This window comes from Triplophysa rosa, linkage group LG22, assembly GCF_024868665.1.
Source record: "Triplophysa rosa linkage group LG22, Trosa_1v2, whole genome shotgun sequence".
Lineage (NCBI taxonomy): Eukaryota > Metazoa > Chordata > Actinopteri > Cypriniformes > Nemacheilidae > Triplophysa > Triplophysa rosa.
The window spans coordinates 14107336-14135244 of record NC_079911.1 but is presented as its reverse complement, the minus strand read 5'-3'; the positions used below and the strand labels follow the sequence as shown (position 1 = coordinate 14135244).

Genomic DNA, 27909 nt, shown 5'->3' with positions numbered 1-27909 from the left:
AGGATTGTGTTTAGTCGGTCGTTCAGCTGGTCTCCCTGCCTGACAAGTGCCTAAAACCATCAAAGCAAAAGATCGCCAAATACAAGCAAATGGAAAACTCAGCAGGTGTATAATAAAGAGGTTTGATATTTAGTTCAGTTGTGTTTCAAAACGCGCCCATCAGACAGATATATCCAAATCAGTTGTCTTATGCAAGGTTTATCATGCTGGGTTAATTTTGAGGGACACACAAGGAAGCATCTTTGTCCCAGAGCCCCCCTTAACACCCCCCACACCACCCCCCCGTCCAGCTGCTGTATTCCTCCGCCCTGAGGATTAAAGACTGGGGAGAGGAGAGCAGCGTGCTGGTGGAGGAGACATGCAAATGAGAGCTAGTTAAGTGTGAAGAAGCTAATTTATTTCCTATTTGAGGCTGGGATTAAGACTTCCAGCTCCCTCTCTTAAACCATTTTGGTCTGGTGGCGGGCGGGAGGGAGTGGGGTTTGCTTTCAAAGCCGCATCACACGAGACGAAAACGCAGGAAAAAAGCATCATCATAAACAACTTCCTGTCTGTGTTTAGAATGAAAAACAACACGTCTGTCCACCTCAGCCACTGCAATTTTATATGATGACTAGAAATCACGTTTTCCTGCAGAAAACGACCTACGTGAAATTGTAGGGGTCGTCTGCGTCGAATTAGATTCCAAAATTTAATGAGACCATATGCTGCAGTCATATTCTTACATTGTTAAGATGGGCAACAGAGAGACTGCAGACATATTGGCAATGACTTCCTGAATATGTATTCAAGAAAAAAGAAAAGAAATTGTTTCCTTTCTAGCTTCTTGCCTCAAGTTTTTGAGAACTTATCTGGATGTCTGCCTCTTTTCCTCCTTCGTGGAAAGGATAACAACAGATTACTATACACACATTTCCGCTTTTGTAGCGACAAAAGCATCGTAATCCATAAAAAAACACAGAAGTCAAGCGTTCATAAACCAGATCCGATAAGACAACAGTGCCTGGCTGGGAGCCACCAACAACATGAACGCGAGCAAGATGATGCTGATCAGCATCTTTGGCTCATCAACGTGGAGGATGTAAAACCAAAATGGGTTGTCCTCCAGACTGATGTCATTTAGCTTCTGTTATCTCAGTCAAGATTTATTAGCTGTGTTTTTACAATTACAATTATAGCGAAGAATTCAATAGGAGTTGAGTTCAAGACCACCTGCCAAATTCAAGACTCTGCTCCTTTCCTACATGACCACCACTGATTTGGCACCCCCTTACCTTCACTCGCTAATGCAGACTTATATACACGCCTGATCCCTACGCTCTGAAAACGAACGACGTCTTGTGGTGCCATCCCAAAAAGGTAAAAAATCTCTCTCACGTACCTTCTCGGGATCGGTTCCACATTTATGGAATGATCTGCCCGCTGCTACAAGATCAGCAGATTCTGTAGCCATCTTTAAGAACCGTCTGAAAACACATCTCTTCCGTCAACACCTGACTGATCAGTTCTGACTTATATCTCTTTCAAAAAAAAAACTTAGCTCTGTATACTGTGATAGGCTATATGAGACCAGTTTTTTTTATTGCACTTATGCTTTTTGTTGTCCTTATGTTGTTCCAATTGCTTCCACTGTTTCCCTCATCTGTAAGTCACTTTGGATAAAAGCGTCTGCTAAATGACTAAATGTAAATGACTAAATGTTGAGTGAAAAGCAAATCTATAATTCTATAAGATCATTCAGTACAAAATGTATTCTTTATGTTATGTTTTTTAGATGACAGGCACTACGCAGCAAAACTCAAAGGCCCAGCATGTCCACATCTCTGCAGCCTCGGCAGCAGGGGCCACACCGGTCAGCGTGACCCTTGACCCCCAAGCCCAGCTGGAGTCAGACAAGCGAGCCGTTTACAGGTGAATATCGGACGTAATGCAGATTTTCTTACTGCAAAATAAAAGTAAAATATTTTTAAATCAAGATATGTTTACTTGACAGGCAATGTGACCCAACGTGATCTAAATTAAACTATTAAAAATTAAGAAAGTCTTTCTTGCCCCTATTGGCAGAAAGTTTTAAGAAGAGACTTTTAGGTAGATATTTTAGGTAACATTGTTTCTGAAGTAAATGTATCTTGATTTAAGAGTTTTTTAGATATTTGTACTGCATGCAAAACACGACAAAACGACTATTACAAAAGCAACTACAAAAGTAAGGTTAACTTTTTCTAAGCATTTGTTTTTGCATTTGTTTTCTGTGCTTTAAATTACCAGGTAACCATATTCATACACAAATTACATTTTAAAATGAAAATTTCATATTTTTTGAAGGAAAGCTCTGCTAGTCCACGCAAAATCGTCACAATGCTACGTTTGGTGTTCTAGGTGGTTGCCTGGGTGTTTATATGTGGCTCCTAGGGTACTTTGGGTGGTCGCTAGGTCACTGCCAGATGGTTGTCAGGATATTCTGTATGTTGCTATACAGTTGCTAGGGTGTTCTGAATGGCCGCAAGCATGCTGCTTTGTGCATGCTGCTTTTATTGTGTTTTGGATGGTTGCTAAATGCTAAAGTCAAAATAATCCACTGTCAACTCCCTATAATAACTATGCGTGTTTATGTGATTCTTTTGTTCTAGTTATTTTTGCAGTGAATATATTGTAGGTACCTGTTTGGCATTGTTCCATGAGGCATAAATAATGCAGATTTATAGTTATATGAAACCCTCATAACATATTGATCTAAATACAAGCGTACAGACACAGATGCCTGATTTGGATAGCAACACGCTTGCATAAGTCATATTTTCCTCCTTTATTCATGAAGTAAATAATACATGGCACACTGACACTTTAAATACTTAAAACCTCATTCCCAAACCGTCCCTCCCAGCCGATTACAGCACGGCCGTTCACCAACCGCTTGCATACGGTAGTATTATTGCCCGCGTCTAAAAGCGCCCCGTTCGCCTTGGCCGCAGCGCTGGCTGTGATTAGCAATGTCCCGTGGCAAGTGGCAGAGGACCGTGGTTTGGCACTAACCCCTGAGGCAGGTCTGTGAAGGCCTGGGCAAGCCTTGGGCAGAGTCTCTCAGCTCCTCAGAGAGAGAAAACTGCCTTTGATGTGAGCAGCTAGCCGGGGGCGGCCTGCAGGCGGTGTGAAAAAAGAGACTTGGTCTACATACACACTCACTCACACACGCACGCACGCACACACACACACACACACGCACACACACACACACACACACACAGCACTTGCAGCTACTTTCCTCACCTCTAGCCATATATGCACAAACTCAATTTCTCACTCACCGTATATATCTTATCACCACCCTTCTCTCTCTCTTTCTCACAAAAACACACACACATGCAGTCCATTCCTTTAGATTTCAGGTTTCATCCTACATGACACTTCTTAAATGCTCTAATTATCCACAGGCGCTGAAGAAAGCATCACTTATAACTTCTGATCCTCACACTCGGGCACACTGGCACCATAAAAGCTAGAAAGTGAGGTAGCTGCCAAAAGGAATTTATATTACATCTCACGTCTCATCTGCTGGGTGTCTATTATAGAAATGTAAAACAAAAGTATTTGTTTTTTACATTAAATCAAAAATGTAGCATTTTTTAATGTCAGAATACTTTCTTTAATCTTATCTTAAAGGGATAGTTCACTTAAAAATGTAAATTCTGTCATCATTTACTTACCCTCGTCATTTCAAACCTGTACTAGTTTCTTCTGCAGAACAAAAAAGAAGATATTTTGAAGAATGTTGGTAAACGAACAACGACAGTGCCCTTTCACTTCTATTGCATGAACACAAAACCAATGCAAGTCAATGGGTACCGCCGGTGTTCGGTTACCAACATAATTCAAAGTATCTTCTTTTGTGTTATGCAGAAGAAAGTCACACAGGTTTGAAATGACAAGTGGGTGAGTAAATTATGACAGAATTTTCATTTTTGGGTGAACAATCCCTTTAATGCGCACAGAGTTATAAGTAAGCAAATTGTTGAAATTGTTTTCTTGAAAACGTTTAAACATTGTGGCCCTGTGGTGTTATCAAAACATCGTCTGTTTGTTTGAGCATCGAAAAATTGCGTGTTGCGGCAACGTTTGCTCATCCAATGGTGTGGGCCAGGGGCGGGGCTTTGTGTTTGTTTGCCTAGAAAACTTGGGGAGTTTTTAGGAAGCACATTTTTGTCATTTTAAGTAGAAATTTCCTGCCATCTCTCAACTGTTCTTCCTAATAAAAATCTATTAAGGGAGTAATTAAAAAAAAGAAATGACTTGTTTCAGAATTGCTTGTTTTACATTTTTAATGCACAGTAACATGTAACGCCTCAAACTGTTGTCGGCATTTAACCAATCTGGTGGGTTTGTTTATAGTGTAGCCTCATGTATTGTTTTGATTCAATTTGGCAGGTTGGTGTTTATTTCAGCACCTCTCGTTCCTCTAATTGGAGGTATTGAGAGTTTGAGTTGTCGAGACGGTGCTCCGTCTTGCGTTGCTTAATTATTAACAGTGGAATAAATGTGCGATACAGTAATTATCTTAACGAGTTACTGCGCTCTCTTTTAAAGCATCTGAGACCTTCTCTCCTTATTAGAGGCATAGCAGGAGGTCCCTTTCTTGTAGGGTACTTGCGACATATCCAAAATTAAGTCTAATGAAATTCAGCAACCAGGAGTCGAAATTGTAAAATGTATCCAAAGAATATCCAGAGGGTGTAAAATTCTGCATTATTCTACCATGTTAATCAGGTAGTACTCAGGTGGGGAGCTGGAGAATTGAAGAACGAAGACAACGTAGACACCCGGCAGTTACAGTTATATGCTAAACAGGTGAAATTAATTTGCATCAGAAGTTTTGTCTAATTCTAACACATAGTAGATCAAGAACTAGACGCAGAGTCGTCTTGGGGTGTGGGGTGGTGTCCGGGCCCAGGGGCACTGTGTAGCTGAGTGTGTGGGCGGGGCCCGTCCGGAACAATTTTTTTCCTGAATCCTGTTAAACCAAGTTCTGAATAGAAGTAGTATATACAGAATAGAATTGAATTGCAATATTTGAACATTTTTGTGTGCATTGAGCTGTATCATAAACCTACATCTCATCTTACACTGTGTCAGCTACAAGCCTCCCTATATCTTTAATGTGTTTGTATGTAAAGTAAATCTCAGCGTCCGCACTCCCTGTGGTGCTAGTATTTGAGTGTTAAAATGTCTGAATGTGGAGTATAAAGGTGTTTTACTTTGCTTTGCCTTCTCCCCGTGACTCAGATCGCCACGTCTGCGGCGCTGACTGGATTTGCATTGATACTGGATTTTGGTCTCGAGGTGCACAGTCATGCTGTCTTCTCATTGAGCTCCAGTGGATCAGGGGTGTCATGGACTGCTGAGAGAGAGAGAGAGAAAGGATATCAAAAACGGAAAAGAAGTAGAAAAAGAAAAGAGTTGGAAAACAGCTTTAGAAGACCCAGCAGCAGCGCATATCAGTCCCAACAGGAGTGCTTTTAATTTGACAGCCAGAGAGGAAATAGCGAGCCGGTTCTCCCCAGCCGTTGTAATGCACCATAAATTCTGTTTACATTCGCTGTTGGGGATCTCTAGCAGTCATTTGCTGCCCAACATCTTAATGACTCTCCCTCTATAATGTTTGTGAGATTTCTATACCATGTCATCTCACCCATGCCGACACATGCGTCCCGAGAGCGCTCCGCAGTCTCACGACGACAGGCTTTATATCTACGATTGCTGCTATCCAGATTATGATAAATAGCTGGAGGATACTGTACTCAAAGTATCTCGGGAATCCCTCAGGACGAATTTATCTCTGAGTGGGATTTTTGCTCAATTTAAAACTGTAGACGGCGATTTTCATTCTGTTTTATCCTGACTAGAGTCTCAGGGGTGTACGATGTTCTGAAATGCACAGAATGATTGTTTGAGGAAGAGAGTGTGCGTTCGTGTTAGCAAAGCTATTAAAGTTGCTAAGCTCTGATGAACAAGACCTAGTACATGTTGGCCTAGAAGGCGTTTATAGGTGCAATAACATACATTTTTATAAATGAACATTCCATATGCTTATAAAAAATGATAGTAAGGGACCACCACAAGTCCACATAGCAGTGCCTTAGCAACCACTCTTAACACCCTAGCAACCAACAGCAATGCCCTGGCTACTGCCTCACGGTTCTCGCACAGTTTATTGTTTTTTACTACCTTGTGTGGCATCTCTATTTTTAACCCAATCAAGCCTGTGGTGCAATGATAAGACCTCCCTGTGTGTGACAACAGGCCACAGTTTCCCTTTACCCTGCAGGTGAATATAAGAGAGACTGGTAAAAAGAGCAGCGCCGCTCATTGAAATGCAGCAGTAGGGGTCCCACATAAACCCTGATGGCGAATGGTATATGTGTGTGTGTGTGTGTGCCTGCCATACATGGTGATCTCCAGACATGTAGCCTGGAGGGAGATGTGTGTGTTAGTGTGTGTGTGCGTGTGTGTGTGCGTGTGTGAGAGGAGCAGTCTCAGCGTGGGGCACCCCAGACTGAGTTTAATAAAGGCAGCAGCCACTGGCTCGCCCTGATTAGGATGGCAAACATACCGGGCGCACACAGAGAGCACACCCCCATCTCCCCAGCAGCCCATGGGTGGCCCACCACGCTACCAAAACAGATGCGGCTAGTGCACACCCAGATTTATTTTTAGATTGCATTGATGTGTTTTCTTTTTCATTTGAGAAGTAAAGGTTTTTCATTTATTTAGCTTATTGCGTTTTTGATCTTTAAAGGTCCAGTGTATGAAATTTAGCAGCATCTAGCATTGAGGTTGTGAATTGCAAACAATGGCTCACTCACTCATCCCCCTCCCTTTCTAAGCACTACGGTGGATGACACAGCACAAAGATGTCGTCATGTTTTCGTTTCTTTGCGTATTGCGTAATATAACGTATTTATGAAACGCGCTCTGTAGAGCAGTTTGTCCGTTTAGGGCTACTGTAGAAACAACATGGAGAATTCCATGTAAGGGGACCCGCGGTGTATGTAGCTAGAAATAGCTCATTCTAAGATAATAAAAACATAACGCTTCATTATGTAAGGTCTTTATACACCTCTGAAGACGTATATTATATTGCATTTCTGTCAATAGATCCTGCAAAAAATTACATATTGGAACTTTAATGGCTTTGATTTATTTTTTACACTAAAATATTCACTACAACCTAATATCGAAAAACAGGTAACATGATTTAGCTTAGAATATGCCATGGTGAAATTATTTATATTAGCTAAGACAATGAAATCTTAAGGTACAGATAGCTGCCTGTAGCATGCTCTGTTGGGTTGGTCTTGAATTAGTATCTCTGTATTTGACAGAAATAGAGCCACCGTGTCTGACCTTACCCGTCTGTTCTGCTGACTCTCTCAGTATTCTATAAATGACACTTTTATGGGTTAAGTAATAGTTCCCTAGCGTCTACATCCCGAGACTTCTGCACTGCAGATAATGTGTAACTGTCTTTGGCTCCTCACCAGGTTTAGGTGCTTACAAGGGGAGTGAAAGTACAGACGCAGTGCGTGGATGTAACATAGTAAAAGAATCAGGATAAAAGATGACTGTGTCAACATAAATACAGGATTGATCTGACAATATGTTCCCTGTGAATTTGAGTTATCTGATGAGTCTCTGAAGTATGGTTTTATTATAGTTATTCAGTGGATAGGACAATAGTCAATTACTGAGGTCGACTAGTTTTAGATTTTCTTAGTTGTTTATCGTTAAAGTTGATATTTTAGCAGTTGTGCGTTATTTGGCATGCCGTTGTGTGCTGTGCTTTAGCTATTAGACTCTTAGGGCCAGATTTACTCAAAGAACGACTGTCTGTATTTACTAAAGACATGCATTGAAAATTTGCAATGAAAAGGCATGGACACAGCTGTTTTTGTGACTGACCTTTAGGGCTGCATAACGATTAATCGCGACTAATCGTTTGCAGAATAAAGTTTTTGTTTACATAATATATGTTGGTGTACTGTGTGTGATAATTATGTATTTATAAATACACACACATGGATGCATGATTTTAAGAAAAAATATATTTAATATTTATATATAATATAAATTATATATATAAATATAGAACATATCAAAAGTTACATATTTCTTAATTATATACAGTACATGCATGTACGTGTATTTATATATACATAATTATCATACGCAGTACACCGACATATATTATGTAAACAAAAACTGCAAACGATTAGTCGCGATTAATCGTTATGCAGCCCTACTGCATATGCATTCGTAGGAGTTTCCTCTTCAGACACAAACTTTATGGGAGGATAATATTTAAATAAATCACGCAGCACGATTTAAGGTTAAAGGCTCTTGGTAGATTGTGTTTTTAAAAATTGCGCTCTCGTGCTATTTTGCTCTGTTTAGTAAATCTGGCTCTTACACGGCAAAACATGAATTTCTTGGTATTTTTTTACATTAACTTGAAAAAGTGAGTTTATACTTAAAACAAGCGGAAATAGCTGCCAGTGAGGTAAAACAATACACCTGAAAAAAGTTTATTTTTACCCCATTGGCAGATATTTTTAAGCAAAAACTTTTGACTTCAGAAAACAAGACTTAAAATCTACTGTAAAGTCATTTTGGTACAGTATGTAAATGTTTCTTGATCTAACAATGTTTCAATATTTGTACTGGAAAACTAGACAAAAAAATAGTTATAGCATTCACACACAAAGGCCGTCTTTTGTTGTTGTCATTTTGTTGCATAATTTTGTTGCATAATTGACTCAAACTATGTAGTTTTGCACATCTGTATAAATAATATTTATTTTTGTAAATGTAAAAATCTGCATATAAAATATAAACCACCTTTATAATGTGAGTGCATTAAAACTTGTATTTTACAGAACTATGTCACACAGTACAATGCCCGTCCTTTTATCTCAGAGGAATGGCAGTCTGGCTTTGGTCTTTCCAGCAAGAGTTCTGAGATGATAACTAAAGATTAAAGTCAAACAGCATTAAGTGTTTCATTTTGACTGGCACATTTTTAAAGATGAACCGATTAGCTCTGCACTTTGTGGCACGGAGCCTAATGCAGACCGCAAAGATGAGGTGCTTTAAAAGTCTAGGACTGCTTGGAAAGATCAGATTACATTTAAGAGTTTTTCCACCCTCATTTGGCCTATGGAACAAGCGAGGCGATTCGTTTATAGAGTACCCACGCTAAGTGTTCTGTCCATCTTTAGCAACAATGGGTTTGACTGGCATGCTGTCTGAGATAATCCAATCTAAATCTTCTGTTCAACTGCTTAATAGCTGTCATCACATTGGTATTCAGGAACTTCATCCTCCATGAAATATTGGCTGGAGTTAGCCTGGTTTCCCAAAAGCTTGTTTTAAAGAACAAAACTTACCTGAGGTAGATTGAGTCCCGAACTCGCAATGTTTCTGCCGCATGTAAATGTTGTGAAATGTAACCTCCTAATAAAGATAATGCCGCGTTATTAGAAACACTTTAGGGAATGTAAATGCTAAAATGAACTTGTACCTTGTGGCTTAACTTTCCGATTTGATTTTCTGCTCTAATTTCTGGGCAGCTTGTTTCTTAGCCTACTTGCCAAATCCTCTGAGAGCTAAATTGATAGCATCCTTTGGCTTAGAGCCTTTAGGGCTGTGTCCGGGTTATGATCCAGGGCTGCAGAGAGAGAGAAGGGGTGAGATAACCAAGCCGTGCCCTCCAGGATTTAGCGTGGCTGGGGAGGGGAGAGACGAAAGGGCGCTGGCATGGCGGAGGGGTGCAGGACGAGCCCGGAGGGAGCGCACATCGCCTCGCTACTCGCCTCTGTGAGCCTGTTTAGTATTCCTGTCACATCAGCTGGAGGGAGCGGCATTAAATTGGGATCAGGCAGATTAGAGTCTAATATAGCCAGCTATTAAAGGCTGCAAATGAGAGTGGTGGGTTACAGCCGGAGCCCGGGCCCCTCACCCAGCCTCACAGCCTCTGTGAATCACCCAAACAGGCTGTGCGAGGGGAAAAACACAAACAAGAATGGAATAAGAGAGACTATTATAAAATAGAATATGGTAAAATAAGACAGAATAGAAAAGACTAGAGCTGAGAAAAATAGAGAAAATAAGATAGAATGGAGGGTAATTGAATAGAACTGGAATGGAATAAAATAGAAAAGTATAGAATAAGATAAAATAGACAAATATACAGTTAGATGCATTCTAGAATAATTCAACTTAACTTCAGTTCAAAAGCTGCCTTAAAGTGATAGATCAACCAAAAATGCAAAAATACTCACCCTCAGATGGTTCCAAGCCTGTATACATTTCTTTGTCCTGCTAAACACAAAGGAAGATATTTGTAAGAATGTCAGTAATCGAGCAGATCTCGTCCCCCATTTACTGCCATAGTAGGGAAAAAAATACTATGGGAGTCAATGGGGGATGAGATCTGCTCGATTACTGACATTCTTACGAATATCTTCCTTTGTGTTTAGCAGGACAAAGAAATGTATACAGGGTTGGAACAATCTGAGGGTGAGTAAATGATGACAGAATTTTCATTTTTGGGTGAACTGTCCCTTTAAATTTTGAAGTTAAATCAAATTGGCTTTATAAGTCACTTGAATTTAAATGGTATTAAACTGACTTGAAAATCTAGTTGTATTTCTTATAACTTATAATATGAAGTTGAAGTTGGTTGAATTATTTTTGTGTTTTCCACTCAAACAGGCGTTTTTGCAGGAAGGTAAATAAGGCCGACTGTATGTTGACAAATAAAGTTGATCAATAAATTTCAAAGAATGTGGACAAAGAAAAAGAATCTGTGAATAGTATGAATACTACATAAAACATAAAAAAATGCAGGAGCATACACTTGAACACAGCCGTACACTTATGATGAGAATATTTTACTACAGTTACTGATCTTGTGTCCTGCAGACATCCTCTCTTCCCTCTTCTGGCCCTGCTCTTTGAGAAGTGTGAGCAAGCCACACAGGGATCAGAATGCATCACCTCAGCCAGCTTTGACGTTGACATTGAGAACTTCGTCCACCAGCAAGAACAGGACCACAAGCCTTTCTTCAGCGAGGACCCTGAACTAGACAACCTGGTAACCATTCAAAAGCCTCTTGCAGTTTTATCTTATCTTTTCGTCTCATGTGCTCAGTTCAGCCATTCAAGTGTACTTAAATATGTTTAGTTTACAAACACAACTGTTTGTTTCCTGTGTATATAAATGTCACAACTGCACTGCCCTCTGCTGGCCAGAATATTGGCATCATGCATTTTCTTTGCATTGGGGAGAGTGGGGTAAGCTGTGCCATTTTGAATAATAACATATACTTGGGGATTGTGTGAAAAGTGTTACATTTCTAATAAAAAAGTTTATATAATATTTTAATAGCCACGTGGCAACAAGTATGCATATTTTTAGATGTTACTGATAACACACAAACTGATTTGTTTTATTGCAGCTTGTACTTAAATTCTTAGGGTATCCTAAAAGGAGTTACTGCTCAGGCTAGGAATACAACATTTTAAGAAGACATAATGTTATTAAAAACTAAAAATCAGAGATATTACTTACAATTACACCTAACCACCACAGTATAGTATCTCTTTCCCTATTGTTCTTCCTTTTAAAACTCTCCCCCTTGTATTAATCATCTCTCCTCATCTTTGGCCTATAGACAGTTAACAGTAATTAGAAATTAGGGGAAAGGAGGAGGGAAAAGGTCACTGTTCATCATTACCGGGACGTTCGGCCGACTTGCGCTGCTCAGTCAATTAACTCTGCATCTGTGTGCTTTACGACACGCTGGTCACACGGGTCTTCCGTTCACTAACTCTTCAGCAGGACAGTTATAGCGCCGGCGATGTGCTTCCTTCTCGCCTCAGAGAGATGGCACCGAGCCCTGATTAAACGACCTGCAGTAATTGGCAGATTTATCTCCTCCTTGGCAAAGCATTTTTTAGCCCATTTGGTCGTCCTTGAGTTCTGACATTGGGCGGCAACTGTTTGAATGGGTAGTTAGAACTGAAAGTTCAGTCACGTCCGACTGTATCAGCAAAACGGCAACGTGTTTGTAGCATTAAGCAAAGCAACCAGGCAAACCGTGGCAGGGAAATCTGTCTAGCCGGGAAATGGATTTTTTTTTTGCCACCCTCTTTAGTATGAAAAGGAGCTGTTAAATAGTCGATATGAACTGTACGCTATGTTCCAAATCTTCTGAAGCCGTACTATAGTTTTGTGAGGAATAGACTTAAATTTACAGTAGGCCTAAGTCATTATTTGCTGAAAATCTTCCCATTCATTGAAGCTTTTGCCCACATTCAAATAAGAACATCAGGCACTTACTATCACAACTGACATTGTGCACATTGGCTCCACAGCCTCCATCCCTTTCATGGTAATTGTACGGAAAAGTAAATTGGAACACAAAAATAACTTTTATTTATTTACAGTATTTTTTAAAAAAAATATCATTATTTGATACTATTATTATTATCATTATTTACTGAATAATTATTATTATAATTAACGACTTCTAGGGTGTAATGACGGTAAATTTACGTTACGATATTATTCATAATCCATTATGATTATATCACTATATTTTGAACAATATAAAATAAATAATAATTTTTACAAAATAAACCTGAAATTCAAATTACACATTTATTTCCAACACATTGACTAATATTTGTTAATTTTGTTACAAAAATGTCAACATTTAAGGTTTAATTAAACCTTTTGATGTAAAATATGTGTTACAATTGCCATATCGCTACGATACATATCTAATTTTTTTAAATATATATTACATCCCTATCAACATAATTATTACTTCATAAATATTTTTTACAGTGAAAAGCAGATGGATCATTTTTGATTAAAACCTTTGTTTTTGTTGAAGTTTTCATACTTTTGTGATTTTTGATGCTGTAACTTCAATTTCTTTTGCATCATTGCCATCATCACATCAGCTGTATAGACCTCTGCAATGAACACATAAACATTGCTTGACTTGTTGCTGTAGATGGTGAAGGCGATCCAGGTGTTACGGATCCACCTGCTCGAGCTGGAGAAGGTGAACGAGCTCTGTAAAGACTTCTGCAACCGTTACATCACCTGCCTCAAGACCAAGATGCACAGTGACAATCTGCTACGGAACGACCTGGGCAGCCCTTATTCCCCGTCACAGACCAGCCTCGGTCTGCAGCAGGTGACTCGCGAATTTCTTTCCTCAGACCTTTGATCTAATCGCTGATTCTAACACATCAACACGTCATATAAATGCACACGCTCTGAGCAGTAACATTTACATTTGCCCAAACAAATCCTTCTCAGAGGGACACAAAAGGTCACACTTGGCTTGCCCTCTCTGCTCCTTCTGACTGAACTTTGCTGACCTCTGCGTGAGGAGACGTTTTAAACGTGTTTGTGTGCAATTTCCGTCTGTGAATTTCAAAAGTGGAAGGTTTTGCGGAAACTAATCTCCTGATGTTTTCTCTTATTCTGATAGGATCTCCTCCAAAACTTATCTCCGTCCCTCACCTCTGTATCCAGCACTGTCAATCCCTCTGGGATCGTGGTCCCTGCCGGCTCGCTGCAACAGAACAACGTTGCCATGACCACTATCAACTCTCAGGTGGTCTCAGGTGAGAGCCAATCATAGCTCTTTACCCACAGGGGGCAGAGTTCTGTAAATACAAAACATCTTGGTCCAAATAGCTTTTTCGTTCTTATTCTCTACATCTCGCGGAAGCAAACATGGGAGCCTGCATTTAATGCAATTTATCTGGATCTTTGAACAATTTTCCCTTTACAGCCATCCCACACAGAGCAGCAGTATTCGCAGAGTGAATAAAGAAAGTGTAATTGGTGTGAAATGAAGCTAATTAGCAGTAAAACAAGAACTCCTTGTCCTCCTCTTGAGCCGTACAGAAAACCCTTTTGTTTGATTTTGGCGTGGTGCTCGCGAGATGAATCGGTTTGTTTTTGTGCTGCAGGGTAATTATGTTTTCAATCTTGTTCAGGTATCACCCGTGATAACCCCAGTCCTTTGTCTGTAACTGAATCCCACAGGTGGGACGCTGTATCAGCCAGTGGCAATGGTTACCTCACAGGGGCAGGTGTTAACCCAGGGCTTACCGCAGGGAACCATCCAAATCCAAAACAATCAGGTGAGGGCAGCCCTGTTCAACACAAAACACTCGCTGCTTTTTGCTACTTTGATGCAGAGACAACACGCACAACAATACGCTGTATCTTAAAAGCGATCCATAGCCGATTTAGGTGTTTGCTTTGTGCAGTAGGCAGACATTTATTTCTAGAATTATGTCTAGTCTACAATAGATGGTTTCATCGGATGCACGCACATGGCCCGAGGTTAACTTCCGGTCTGTGTTTGGTTATAATGTAACAATTTATTTTATATTTATTTAAATTTTTATTAACTTAGTCATTTTAATATTTTATTGAATATTAATTATATTAAATTATATTAAAACTACTCAACAGGAATTGATTCTTTGCAGAGGTCTACCATTGCTTCCGAATGTTTATGTTGTTGCTGCACAAACCGTCTATTGCTTATATTGTAAATTCTATACTCTAGATTTTTATTATTTTATAATATATAATGAATTATATTTCATTATTTAATAAAATTTTCTAATTCTAATGCATTTATAATATGGACAAAACCATTAAATAGCAGCTAATATTATGTGTAAAAAAATAAAGCATCGCATGCGAAGTTCATTTTACACCAAAATATTTCAATTACATTTTTTATTTGAAGATTTATAAAGGAATAGTTCACCAAAAAACAACAAAATTTCCTCATGCCATCCCAGAATTATACGACTGTCTTTTTCATTTGAACAAAAACAAACATTTTATATTATTTTATATTTAAATGCTGTTGTTATATTCTTATATGGTACTCAAATAGTGAAGCTACTACACGCACATACAGTACATTATCATTAAAGTAATCCAATATGACTCACTGGGTTAATAGATAAATCTTCTGAAGTGAAAGAGAAAACTATTTTAATATTTCGCGATGTTAAAGTGTAAACAGCTAAATTCATATATAGCGGCACTTCTAATCTCATCGGTTTTTGTGTTTTGTGATGAAACGCATATGACACAGAGTCACAAGACACTTTTCATTTTTGGCCAAAAGTACTGCATAGATGACGTATTCTTTCCGGAAGCGAGTTAGCATTTTAGCACATCCGGTGATCCATCGCCCCAAAGGCGTTTTTTATGGGTTTTTGATAAACTGCTGAAATGAGATCCGTGGTTAAAACACACCAGTTAGAAACCAGCTCGTGATTTGTTAAAGTGTCTCAAAAGCGTCGGTTGCTAACAAGTTGCTAAAAGCGACAACATCCTTTGGCGAGGACGTTAGAAGTTAATATTTTACTGTAACTGTTTTTTATTTATTTTTGCAGCATTAAGTTATTTGGAAATGTTCAAAACCTAATGGTTTGTAGTAGGGTTGCACGGTGTACCGGTGTAGCATCGCGAATCGATGCTAAAGCTTCAAAATAACCGCGATGCCTCTCTATGTTTGAAACGGTAGTATCGTAGTACCGTAGTTAATGTTGCATATGCGCATTAATATTTATTTGACCACTTACATCTGCCTTTTTGCGGTGTTTATCTCCAAAATGAATGTGTGTTTTGAATGTCTCGGACTAGTTAATGATTCAAATTGGCGATTTGAACGAGTTGGTTAAATGATTCACTAACTCAGTGGGAAATTGACGCCACCTACTGGCCGTTTTAGTTCTGCATTTAAAGTAAGCCTAATATTTCCCTTTATAAAGACTGCTGTATCAATTCAATTTGTCCAACATTTGAATTAGTTCCTACGTGAAAAATGATCTAGTGTACTTTAGTATTTACTACAGTAAACTACTAAAACTCATAGATACTAGTGTTTTTGAGTCTTATCATAGTAAATATTTAAGTATACTACAGTATTTATAGTATTTACAAATGACTAAATGTAAATGTATTTGCTACAATTTATCCAATTACTACAGTTAATACAACAACATATTCTAGTGCAAAGTATAATACAGTTTACTATAGTAAATACAAAATGTTTCATCTAAATCTGTGTTTTTTGTATAGATTGGAATTATATGGCACAGCATCGTGATACTACTTCAGCTGGTATAGTATCGTAAGACATGTTTATGGTACCGTGACAACCCTAGTTTGTAGTGTAGTTCCACTGTTGTCTAGCTATCGAGTGTAAGACAGGTGAGTCAGGTTAGACAGACAGCTGTGGTCTATGTGGATATCTAACTTTGGGCCAAAGTACAGGCTGGGAAAAGAGTTCCGCCCGTAGCTACATCTCCGACAAGCTTTCAGTAATAATACCCCCGCATGAAGCCTCCAATTAATTCACCCCGCTTGCTGAATCACACACTTGCAAGCTCAACCCCAGTTTGTGTGTGTGTTTTGAGTAGAGGAAGGGGGTAGAAACCACATGATACCCAGCTGCAAACGTAATGAGGAGGTTGTTTTTAGAGCTTGAATATTATTTATTTATTTAAAAAAATTTAAGTCAATGGGGAGCTGCTGCTTTTTATGGCTTTTGGTGGCAATGGTAGCATGAAATTAATTATCCTTATTTTCAAAGCGGAAATGTTAATTTTTCCTTTTTTTTCTCTCCTTAATTTATTTATCCGCGCATGAAGCGCTCGCAGATTATGCATCTTAAACTTCTCTGAAATGTTAATATATCAGTCTCCGAAGTGACAAAAAATAAATAGTTCAATAATTTCTCTTGAATACTCTTTTGCGTTTCCGCTCGCCTCGCTTTAGTTGCGCTTTAAGTTTGATGAAAGGAAAAAATTGAAGACATTTTCTGAAGCTCTCGTAGCTGATAAAAGGCCTTTGTAAATGTACCCTCCTTGGCTTTAATTTTTTAGGTATCATTACTCCAATTGCGTTGCTATGGCGACTGAAGGCATTCCTGCCCCTGCCAAAGAATTGGTGACTGGCGACTCTCTTTGTTTCCTTGGCAACTACCCCTCCCTCTCTCTCCTCACTCTTCCATTTGTCGTCTCTTCCAAGGTGAACCTGGACTTGTCTTCACTCTTGGACTGCGATGACAAGAAATCAAAAAACAAACGAGGCGTTCTTCCCAAACATGCCACAAACATAATGCGTTCCTGGCTGTTCCAGCATCTCATGGTGAGAAAGAGGACAAGCCTTATTGCCCCACATTGTTGCCCTATAAGAATTTAAAGTGTACTTTATTTCAATCATTTCAATTCTTGACACTTGATTGTCGGCCCCAAAGTGAAAATTCTGTAATTATTTACTCACCCTCATCTAATGTCAAACCTGTATGGCTTTCTTTGTTCTGCAGAACACAAAAGAAGATATTTTGAAGAACGTTAATAACAGAAAACATTTGTTCCCCATTGACTTGCATTGGTTTTGTGTCCATAAAATAGAAGTGAATGGGGACCGACAGTTTTTGTTTACCAACATTCTTCAAAATATCTTCTTTTAGAAACCATACAGGTTGAGAATGACAAGAGAGTAAGTTAATGATGACAGAATTACACATTTTAGGTGAACTATACCTTTAAATCTTAAGAGGCAAAGACACTTAAAAAAACAAGAGAAAGCTTGAGAAAGCTTGAAAACTCACTCTCTCCTATTGTAAATAAAATGTGCTTGGTCCTATTTTCGTTTTCCAGCATCCCTATCCCACAGAGGATGAGAAAAGGCAAATCGCAGGACAAACCAATCTTACTTTGTTACAGGTGAACAACTGGTAAGGACTAGCATAGTTAACTATAAATTGCAATACACAGCAATATGGCGCCATCTAATGGCTAGAGACAGAAACACTGATTTTCAGAAACTGAAAACCTCTTACTAGCCTCATTTTTTTTCTCTCTCTTTCTTTCCCTCCCACAAGGTTTATCAACGCCCGCAGGCGTATACTGCAACCCATGTTGGATGCCAGCAATCCTGACCCAGCCCCCAAAGCCAAGAAAATGAAATCCCAGCATAGACCCACACAACGCTTCTGGCCTGATTCCATTGTAGCTGGTGTCCTGCAGACACACGGATCCTACACTAACTCAGACGGTTAGTGAATAAAAAACACACTTTCTAATAACACACACCCTGATATTGTTGAATATCATTTGCAATGTCGCATTTTTATTTGCAAATGTTTGTGTGTGTGCATGCGTGTTAGGCTCGCTGGGAATGGACGGCCTGCAGCCTTTGTCCTCGGATTCCGCCACGCTGGCGATGCAGCAAGCTATGTTGGGAGGAACTGACGACTCTATGGACGGGACGGAGGATGAAGATGAAGAAGAAGAGGAAGAGGATGGAATGGACGATGAGGAAGATGAAGAGGAGGATGAAGAAAGCGATGGCATTAGACGGAGAGATCTGGGCCTCAACCATCACGACGGACTGGAGTAAAGGAGCAAACACGTGAAAATGACATAATTGACTCGACTTATACAGTACTTATCCCCATGGCAACGCATTTAAACACCACCTAATTGGTTTCCAATGGACACTAAGTGCCATGGAACGTCCAATCAGAGTTTAGGAGGAGGTTAATGGTGGATTTGGTAAAACCTAATACAAAATTCATGTTTAATATGACATTTTGGGTGAACAATGCAATTGTGCAAAGAACGTACTGTATTGTATATTGGGCAGATTGCCGACCATGCTACTCTCATGCATATAATCCATTTAAAGCCTTACTTTGTTTCATGTTTTCTTTGGTTCTCAGGTGTCCCAGCATGGCATAATTTCTATCCTCACATCTTAATTGATAACCATGCAATGAATGGATGTTTTAGGCATGTTTTTTGCTTTTTTATTTTTGTAGAGTTAACAAAAATAATTCAGTCTTTAAAGTTTGAGAAAAAAGAAACAATCTAAATGCCTGACAGCACAATGTATGTACATTTGATAGTGATGCATTTACACTTCATATTTATTTTCAAAAACTGAAAAGGATTTTGGATGCCCATTATTCACCGTAAAATAAAGGCTCCGTCTTGAATAAAAAGGCAACTTTTATTCAGAACAAAAGCATGTTGGGAGACTTAACGCAGAGTGCTAAGCATCTCTTTCAATGTACGGAGCAAAACTCTTATACCCGAACCGCAGGACCTACAATCGTTTACTGAAGAATGCAGGAATTAAGACATATTTGCTGGTGCGTATCACATCCTGAAACGCCCCTCTTTATTTTACATGAAGGACTAAGCAAAAACTGTGAAGATATTTCTGAGCTATTGAGCTAACTGTGTCTACGGATTTAATCACCTGTTTCTGATGTGATGTTTAGAAAAGACAGAGGTTGTTTTTGAATGTTATTGCAGTCGGTCTTTGTGAAGTACATGTTTCTCATTATCCTTTTATGGGTTGTTTTTTTAAATGGTTCTTCCAGAGCAAGTGATGATGGGGGAGGTTTTTCATTTGTTTGTATACGTTGTTGTCATAATCTATTGTGTTTCAGTAGACCATTTTTGATAATTAAAAGATATGACTCTGAGTGTTTTGAAGCTGTTACATTACTCTAAATGATAAGCCACATAAAAACTCAGACATTAAAGGGATAGTTCACACAAAAATGAAAATTCTGTCATCATTTACCCTCTTGTCCTTTCAAACCTGTATGACTTTCTTTTTTCTGCAGAACACAAAAAAAAATATGAAAAATGCTGGTAACCGAACAACGTTAGTATCCATTCACTTGCACTGGTTTTGTGTCCATACAATATAAGTGAATAAGTGCCGATGTTTGGTTACCAACATTCTTCAAATTACCTTATTTTGTGTTCTGCGGAAGAAAGAAAGTCAAACAGGTTTGAAATGATAAGGGGGTGAGTAATCGATGACAGAATTTTCATTCATTTCAGAACTGCCAGTGTTGTCTTTGATCACTAGAACCCAGAAAAGGGAAATGTTTATATATTTATGAATCGCCAGGGAAATTTCTTAAATATAAAAGATAAAAAGACACAGCAGTCCCAAAGATTGAACTATTTGCCTTTAAAATGCATATAATTATGTTTTGACTTCATCTGATGTTTTGCTTATTATTAAGATGTCCAAACCGGGATCCAAAATGTTCATTTGAATAAAATGCATAATCCTGTTCTGTATTTGAGAAAGATGGGATGCTGGTTCAGATGGCCGTGCAAAGTTTGCAGGGTCAACAGTATATCGATGAGCCTACTGAAATGCATAACTATAGAATGACAAGAACTAAAAGCCAGTTATAGCCTCAGTTCTCCAAAATGCATTTGAGGTTCTCAAATTGATTTTTGTTTTGTACGTTATTTTATCCTTCAACCATTATAGGCACCTTTTATGTATGACTATATATCTTTACCGTTCATGATATCAACAGAAAGTGTATTTAGTTTTATTCCCAAAATGAGGAAATTAAAGAACTTTTTCTGTTAGTGTATTTTCAGACTGCAGCTATAAACTTCTTGAAGGTTTGTATCCATCTAAAATAACACCGAAGGCAGTTCTCTACATGTAATTGTGAACATGGTTATAAAGCAAGGGCTGTTCAGCACTGTCGAGTATAAATAGCGTGAGAAATGACAGAGGTAAGAAAAGCCACATGGCCAGGCGCATTTGAAGTGGATTTGTGCCACTGGTCTGAGCATGTAATGGAATTTGGTCGATCTACAGGACATCTCCACCCTTACAGTATCCACCCTTTCTCTTTTGCCACTGCTCCTGCTGTTTATGCCCTAGCAGAACTCTTTTAATTATCCTGTAACCCAGTCCGGCCCAGTACAGCCTCTCATTTTACACAGATTTCCTCCAGTATTAAAGACCTTCGCCAGCATCCCTGTCCTCTTCAACCTCAGGACCAGTTTAATGTTGGATTGAGATTGGATACATTCTTCTGCTGGACGAGGAACCCTTAAGGTACTGTAAAATTAATTGTGTAAAAATATTGTGTGACCTAATAATCATTGTTAAACCCCTTATACATCCCATTTTTGGTGTACATGTTAATGGTGTGACGATGTCATCATCATGTCGTTCAAAACCTGTATATATCTCTTATATTTAATATATATCTCAGTAGTTTTGTGTTCATACAAGTCAATTGTGGCCAATGTTGTTTGGTTACCAACATTCTTCAAAATATCTTCTTTTGTGTTCTGCAAAAGCAAGAAAGTCATACAGGTTTGGAATGACATGAGGGTGAATAATGAAAGAATGTTCATTTTTGGATGAACCATCCCTTTAATTGTATAATTCATTGTGTGTTAGGACGAGACTATTATTTGTTCATGTATAAGTTGTAAGTACACCACATTATTAAGTTGTTGAGATATACAAGTAGGTGACAAGTAGACATGTATTTACTTTTTTAAATTTAATGCATTAGTGAAGGAACGGTATAATAAAAGAATAGTAAAAATGTCACCGTACCTAAAACGTTTTATTATTTTTTCACTTTCCAGTATCCATTCATACAAGATTTTAGGTTAAAACATAATGATCTAATGATGATTTATGTCCGAGTTGATTAAAATATTTCAAAATATACTATGTAAACACTTGCATTCGTATACATTTTAATCTAGAAGATTATAAAAAACTGGAAACAGCACATAAGACAACAATAAGCCAAAAATAGCTTTGTGCTTTTCAATTGCCGTCCACAGTTGCCAGCATGTCTATTGCCAACACAGCCGCCCAGGCGATGCTCTCCGATGCCCTGCTGAGGGACAGTAATGGCGACAATCACATCAAGCACCTGGAGTTGGAATTGCCTCTGGATAAAGTCATCAAGTTCGTGTCTGTGGGCCTGCCGCTCCTTCTGGTGTCCATGGCCTTTGCCAGAGAGATTTCCATCGGTTAGCATCTCTTTCCTCTTCTCTAGTGTCCCTGCACAAATCACGGGGAGTCAGAATAGCATTGGCACTGCAGTAATTCTGTAAGCCCTTGAGTTAATTGACTGACCATCAGCTTGAGCGCCTGGCTGATGGAATGTTGGATGCAACAACTGATGTGACTCCCTTACTGCTTAGGAAGGGCAACCCAGATCAAAATTCAGAGTTAAGCATCCGTTAATCATTATTAGCAATCTATAGGACACCTCCAACCAACCGGAGTTGCTTTCTAGGGAAAAATCTTTTTAGTGACTAAAATGCCATAAGTGCCAATTCTGTGTTTCGCAGCCGGAGGAAAGTTGGCTATAGATGCCTGTAACTTCTAACCATCCTGCCAAAGCTGCGTTGGAGAGATGTGTGTGTTTCGTGTAGACAGCTGACTTGGAGGTTGCAATCAGTTCCTCTGGAGCTGGTCTGCAATCATCTCACACAGATGTTAATTGGCAGGAGGATGATTAAGTGAGACGTGCAGAGATGACAAGAGCCTGTAATTACAGTCAGCCTGCTCTTTCCCAGCTCTCTATTTCAGACTAACTGAGGATATGCTAATTAAAGCAGGACGTGCCAGGCAAGCAGACACTGATTTTGAATGGCTCCGATCGGGGTCTGACAAGACAACACTCAGGTTATTTGGTTAGAATCTGTCAACACAAACTTTACGGTGGAAAGAGCAAAAAAATGTTGCACGGTAATGCATTTCGCAAACAGAAATGAATGATGGAGACAGCGGGGTACAAAAGTCTGAGACCCCTACATTGTAAAAAATGCTGGGTTGAGTTAAATGGGTAAAATAGAAACTCAACCAATATGTTTCAAGCCACGGTTGGGTCAAATATGTACATTTTTGAGGTTAATTTAAACCAACAGTTGAGTTTGTTCATGTTTTACCCAATTATGGACTAAAACAACCCAGCACTTTTTAGACTATTAGACTATACTAAAATGTGTTTAGTGTGCATAGTGCATTGCTTCCAAGCCAAGATCACTGTCAAAATGGAAGAACCCAACCGTTGGGTTATGTTAACCCAGAAAATGTTATTTAAACCCAACAATGGGTTAAAACAACCCATCACAGGTTAATCTACAACTGAGTGGGTAGGATTTGTCCCTTTTTAACCCAGCATTTTTTTTTAGAGTGCAATTTAATGCACACTTTATTGCAAAATATATTGTAATTGCAACAATTTGGGTAATTAAATAAGATTCATTGGAAGATGTACACACACTCTGAAAATGCTGGGTTATTTTCAACCCAGTGCTGTGTCGAATAGGGACAAACCCAACCGTTGGGTTAAAGTAACCCAGAAAATGTTTATATTTGACCCAACAATGGGTTAAAAAACCCCAGCATACAGTAGGTTAATTTACAACCCAACGCTTGAGTCAAAAACAACCCAGCATTTTTAGAGGGTTAATTTCAGACTTTCACTATTTGGTTTGACATACTTTTACTTGCCATGGATGCAAGTTATTGCAAAACCTGACGATCCATGTTTTCCCAGCATGACTTGAGAATATTCCAAGCAGCATTCTGTGTGCTTCAATAAAAGCAATGATATTTTTAGTGTTAACCATTCATAAATGACTCACTATGTATCTACGCCACAACTTTGTTTATACAGTATTATATTTAGCAATAGTATAGCATAATTTAAAAGATTTCTTCTTTATTTCACATAATAGCTGTACTTAAAAAAACGTAAAATTAAAAACAAACAATGTAACCTCAGGGTTTTGGACCCCACAGTGATTATTTGCATTACACAGATTAAGATTGAACATTTTTAGTCAGCTCAGCATCAGATACCTATTTATATCTCGTCTGGTTTTGTACATAATTTTGTATATAAGCTTGGTATATAATTTGCAGAATGTTTTGTGGAGTTCAGTTCTCTGTAACATCTGTGGGGCATGTCATGTTCAGTAAATTGGAGGCTGACTGTAGGTTTTGGAGGGTGGCACACATGTTAAAGTGGTCTTTATACCGTATGGTTTAGCCTCCTCTCAGCCACAGAGACACACCCTCCTGCAGCCAGCAAAATCCTCCACAAAAAAGGGTTTCCTTACCACCCTGATGGTTCACCATCTGTATCTATGGAAAATATCTAACCACACAGCTCTTGTCCGGCGTCTACATTAATACACCATCTATTGGTGTCAGAATATTGTTATTTAGAGCTCGGCATACTTATTTTCTCTGTTTCTTCTTTCAGGCCCACAGATCAGCTGCTTTCCTCCCAACAACTTCACAGCAAAGCAGGCAGCATATGTAGACACATACTGCTGGGACTCCCTCATGCATCATGAGTTTGACACAGATGGGAACTTTGAAGAACGTTCACTGTGGGTGCACAAAGTAAGTAATAAACCCTGTTACAGGTGGATGAAAAATCTCACGGGACAAAATATAAAGAGTTATCAAGTGTCAAGAAGACTATTTGGAGACGAAATGGGGAGTTTTGCTTAGGTTTGCTAATGGGAGTTTTTCATGAGCAAAAAAATGTTGATAGGGCTTAATATATCATACTTTATAGCTCTGTATGTCCAACTGTAGGAACTTAAAGGGGTCATATGGCGGAAGTACATGTTTTTCTGTGTTTTTGGTGTGTTATAAGTTGCCCATGTATGTATTAGACACGTAAAATTGCACAAATGAAAGTGTTGTAACAAAAGATGCATTCTATCTAAAAGCGAATGCTCAACCAGACTTGCCTGAAACGCCTCGTGTAACCACACCCCGGCGAATCTACGTAACTTCGTAACATGATTTGACTAAGACCGCCGAAATCTACACGTAGTTAAGGTGGGCGTAATTGTAAATCTCATTGTATCGCCTGTCAGTACAATGCTTACTGACAGTGCTTTGGAACCTGATGTTCCGAATATGGTAAGAGGCGTTACATTTCCGTGAAATGCTTGCAGTATTTGACCAATCACTACGCACTGGTGAACAATCATAGCCAATCATAGAACACCTCGTTTTTCAGAGCGATGAGCTTTGTAAAAAAATCAGCGCGTTTCAGAGAGGCGGGGGAAAGAGGAGATACAAACATGCACGGTATGTGGAAAACTCAACGTTTTTTAAACTTTAAATGGTGTATACACATTGCGTTACATCTAAAACAAACAATAATATTCGTTTTAGCCTTGCAATGTGACCCCTTTAAGGCAGAACATTTTATACAAAATTTATACTTAAAGGAAATATCACTTTATTACGTTTCCTAAAATATGAAAATGTAACTCTAGCATTTGCCAAAAATATTTGAAAACAATATTATACAATACTGTGCTGTACACTGTAAAACTTTGCTGTAGTTTTTGCAGCAGGTTTGCCAGTAACTTACTGTAGATTTAATTACTACTTATACTTTCCAATCAGTACTGTTTTCAATTACTTTAATCAAAATGAAAACACTTTGACTTTTGAGATTCAAAATGAGCAAGAAGAGTCTGGCAAATGTCAAAAAATGACATTCTTTCTAAGCATTTTTCTCTTGTTTTCTGTAAAAATATTTAAAACTGCTTAAACTACGATACATTTACATAACAAGAAAAGTGACCCAAGATATTTAGTCTTGTTTTATGAAAGAAAAATATATAAACTAGGTAAGTTTATGCTTAAAACAAAATTGTACATTAAATCTACAGCAAGGTACTGGCAAACTTGCTGCGAAATTACAGTACAGTTTTACAGTGTACTATACTATATAATGTAATCAGTTTGTCTCATGACAAAACTGATTTTTGGTCTTCTTGGCTCCTTCAGATGTTCCCATACTCCTTATTGGTCATGGCGGTGATGATGTACATACCTTCCTTGATATGGCGTTTTCTGGCCGTGCCCAGCTTGAGCTCTGACTTGCTCTTCATCATCGACGAGCTGGACAAATCTTACAATCGTTCTGTCCGTTTGGCTCAGAGCATCCTGGAGCTCAAAGAGAGATCAGAAGACCCTCTGCAGTTTCAGACTGAGCTTGAGAGGTATGGGCTATTATCAACAGTTTTCACTTTGTTTAAAGGTGAAAACAACAAGGTTGGAAACATCATGAAATGAAACTTTTTTACTCAGACAATCTCTTATTGGTTGGACAAAATCCTGCATATTCAGCATATGTAAATTGCGACATAATGTAAACATTACACACGTTAAAAATTATGTTCAACTGCTTGCTTATTTTATGTTGCAATAATTATTTATCATTATATATTGTATCATAATATATCATTTTATAATTATATATTATTGTCAGTTTAGGCATTAAAAAAAGCACTGATCGTCTTGTCTCTTGAACTCAAAAAACCATTATAATGATGCATTTCATGTTTGTCTCTTCAGAGCCAGGAGCAAACGATACTTTGAGTACCCCCTGCTGGAGAGATACATGCAGTGCAAGCATGGCTCCTACTTCCTGGTCAGCATGCTCTTCTTGCGAGGTTTCCTTCTGCTGACCTTCATGTCGGCATCGTGCATGTACCTGGTTTACTTCCATCTCTCCGCCTTCCTCCAAGATGAATTCAGCTGTTTCGTACGCACCGGGCTCCTGCGTGACCAGCCCTGGGTGCCTGAGCTAGTTCAGTGTAAAATGACGGGCCTGCTTGTGTTCCAGGTCATTAGTGTGGCTAACGGCGCCGTCTATGTGCTGCTGGGCCCTATTGTTCTCTTTAGCCTGCTGCGCTTGTTCTGTTGGGACACGACCTTTCTCTCTCTTTATGAGGTGCTGCCCGCATTAGGCCTTATCAGCGGACAGAAACTGGGCTGCCCGCTTAATGACCTCAACGTGCTGCTTCTCTTCCTACACGCCAACGCTGCACAACTGCGCTCGTACGGCCGCCTGAGGGCCGTGTGTTCCCTCTCGCCTCCTCGACTGAAGGGAGGGAACTGCATGCTGACGGCGGAGCAGGCTGAGGAGGCGGCGGAGGCTGCAGAAGAGCTCGAGGAGGAGATTAGAGAGGCCAGAGAGGAGGGCAAGCTCAATCTCGTCGACCTCATGACTGTGCTGGGAGCAGCCAGAGGGAACGCAGTGCACTGCCCAGAGCAGCGCCCTCTTGTGGAGGAGGACATGACGCTCGGTACAGTCACTCTGATAAATGTACTCAAATGCATCACGCTAGTTGGCGTTTTCGTGGCTATTATTTGGAACGTTCAGAAAATCGTCAAATGAGGTTGCTGTGCATAGCGTTGACCTTTGATATACAGTACATATGTGATTTATGTATTAAACCTGTGTCTGTGAATATCTTTATCAAAAAAAGAAAACTAAAAACGGCACTTGAAGATATGCATTTAGACATTCACATTTCACCTTCTAAAAGTTTGTGGTCAGTGTGAAATAAGTTTTAAGGGAGGCTTTCATTATTTATAGACTGACATAAACACATTGCACTTTACTTACCGTTAGGCTTTAAAAAGAAATAAAAACTAAGTAAATAAATAAAAATGTTTTTATTTTTTTTACAGAGCCTAACCACCAGGTGTACCATGAGTTGAAGGAGACTACAACATGTTGTTTTGCCTAAAACACCGACCAATGGACTGGGCCTGTAAGAATCTATAGATGGCCTCAGAGCAGCTAAATCTCTGATATGAAATAATTATGAACAGAGGGATTAGTTTACTCTTCAACAAAAAAAATATTAAGAAAGCCCAGACTTAAAACAATCGCTATGGATGTCTCACACAAAGCACCTCAGGAATACAGAACAAGTTTGTTAACATTGTGAAAAAGCCTCCAATAGAAAGGTTCCATAAACTTGAGGATCTTTATTTATTCATTTTATTCTTAATATCTATTATGGGTGGATTCTATACTAAGTATAATAATTTTTTTATCTGCCTTTGACTTGATTCATCAGTCTTTTGTAAGTAGGCGAAATAAAACGTATATGTTTGTTTGTATCTTCAGTTGTTGGCGTCATTCA

At 38.9% G+C, this 27909-nt stretch overlaps 1 protein-coding gene across 1 annotated transcript in view; it reads left to right on the top strand.

Annotated features, from left to right (window-relative positions):
- LOC130546439 (uncharacterized) overlaps positions 1-27180 on the top strand; it is a 50720-nt gene extending 23540 nt beyond the window's left edge. Inside the window, exons 4-17 of the mRNA XM_057321705.1 lie at positions 1775-1911; positions 10975-11146; positions 13077-13262; positions 13563-13698; positions 14126-14223; positions 17144-17263; positions 17779-17855; positions 18003-18175; positions 18288-18516; positions 18843-18855; positions 21732-21951; positions 24201-24343; positions 25757-25971; positions 26327-27180. Of these exons, the coding sequence (XP_057177688.1) occupies positions 1775-1911; positions 10975-11146; positions 13077-13262; positions 13563-13698; positions 14126-14223; positions 17144-17263; positions 17779-17855; positions 18003-18175; positions 18288-18516; positions 18843-18855; positions 21732-21951; positions 24201-24343; positions 25757-25971; positions 26327-27152 (2745 nt within the window). The 3' untranslated portion in view covers positions 27153-27180. The remainder of the gene's footprint in view (positions 1-1774; positions 1912-10974; positions 11147-13076; positions 13263-13562; positions 13699-14125; positions 14224-17143; positions 17264-17778; positions 17856-18002; positions 18176-18287; positions 18517-18842; positions 18856-21731; positions 21952-24200; positions 24344-25756; positions 25972-26326) is intronic.
- The last annotated feature ends 729 nt before the right edge of the window (positions 27181-27909 follow it).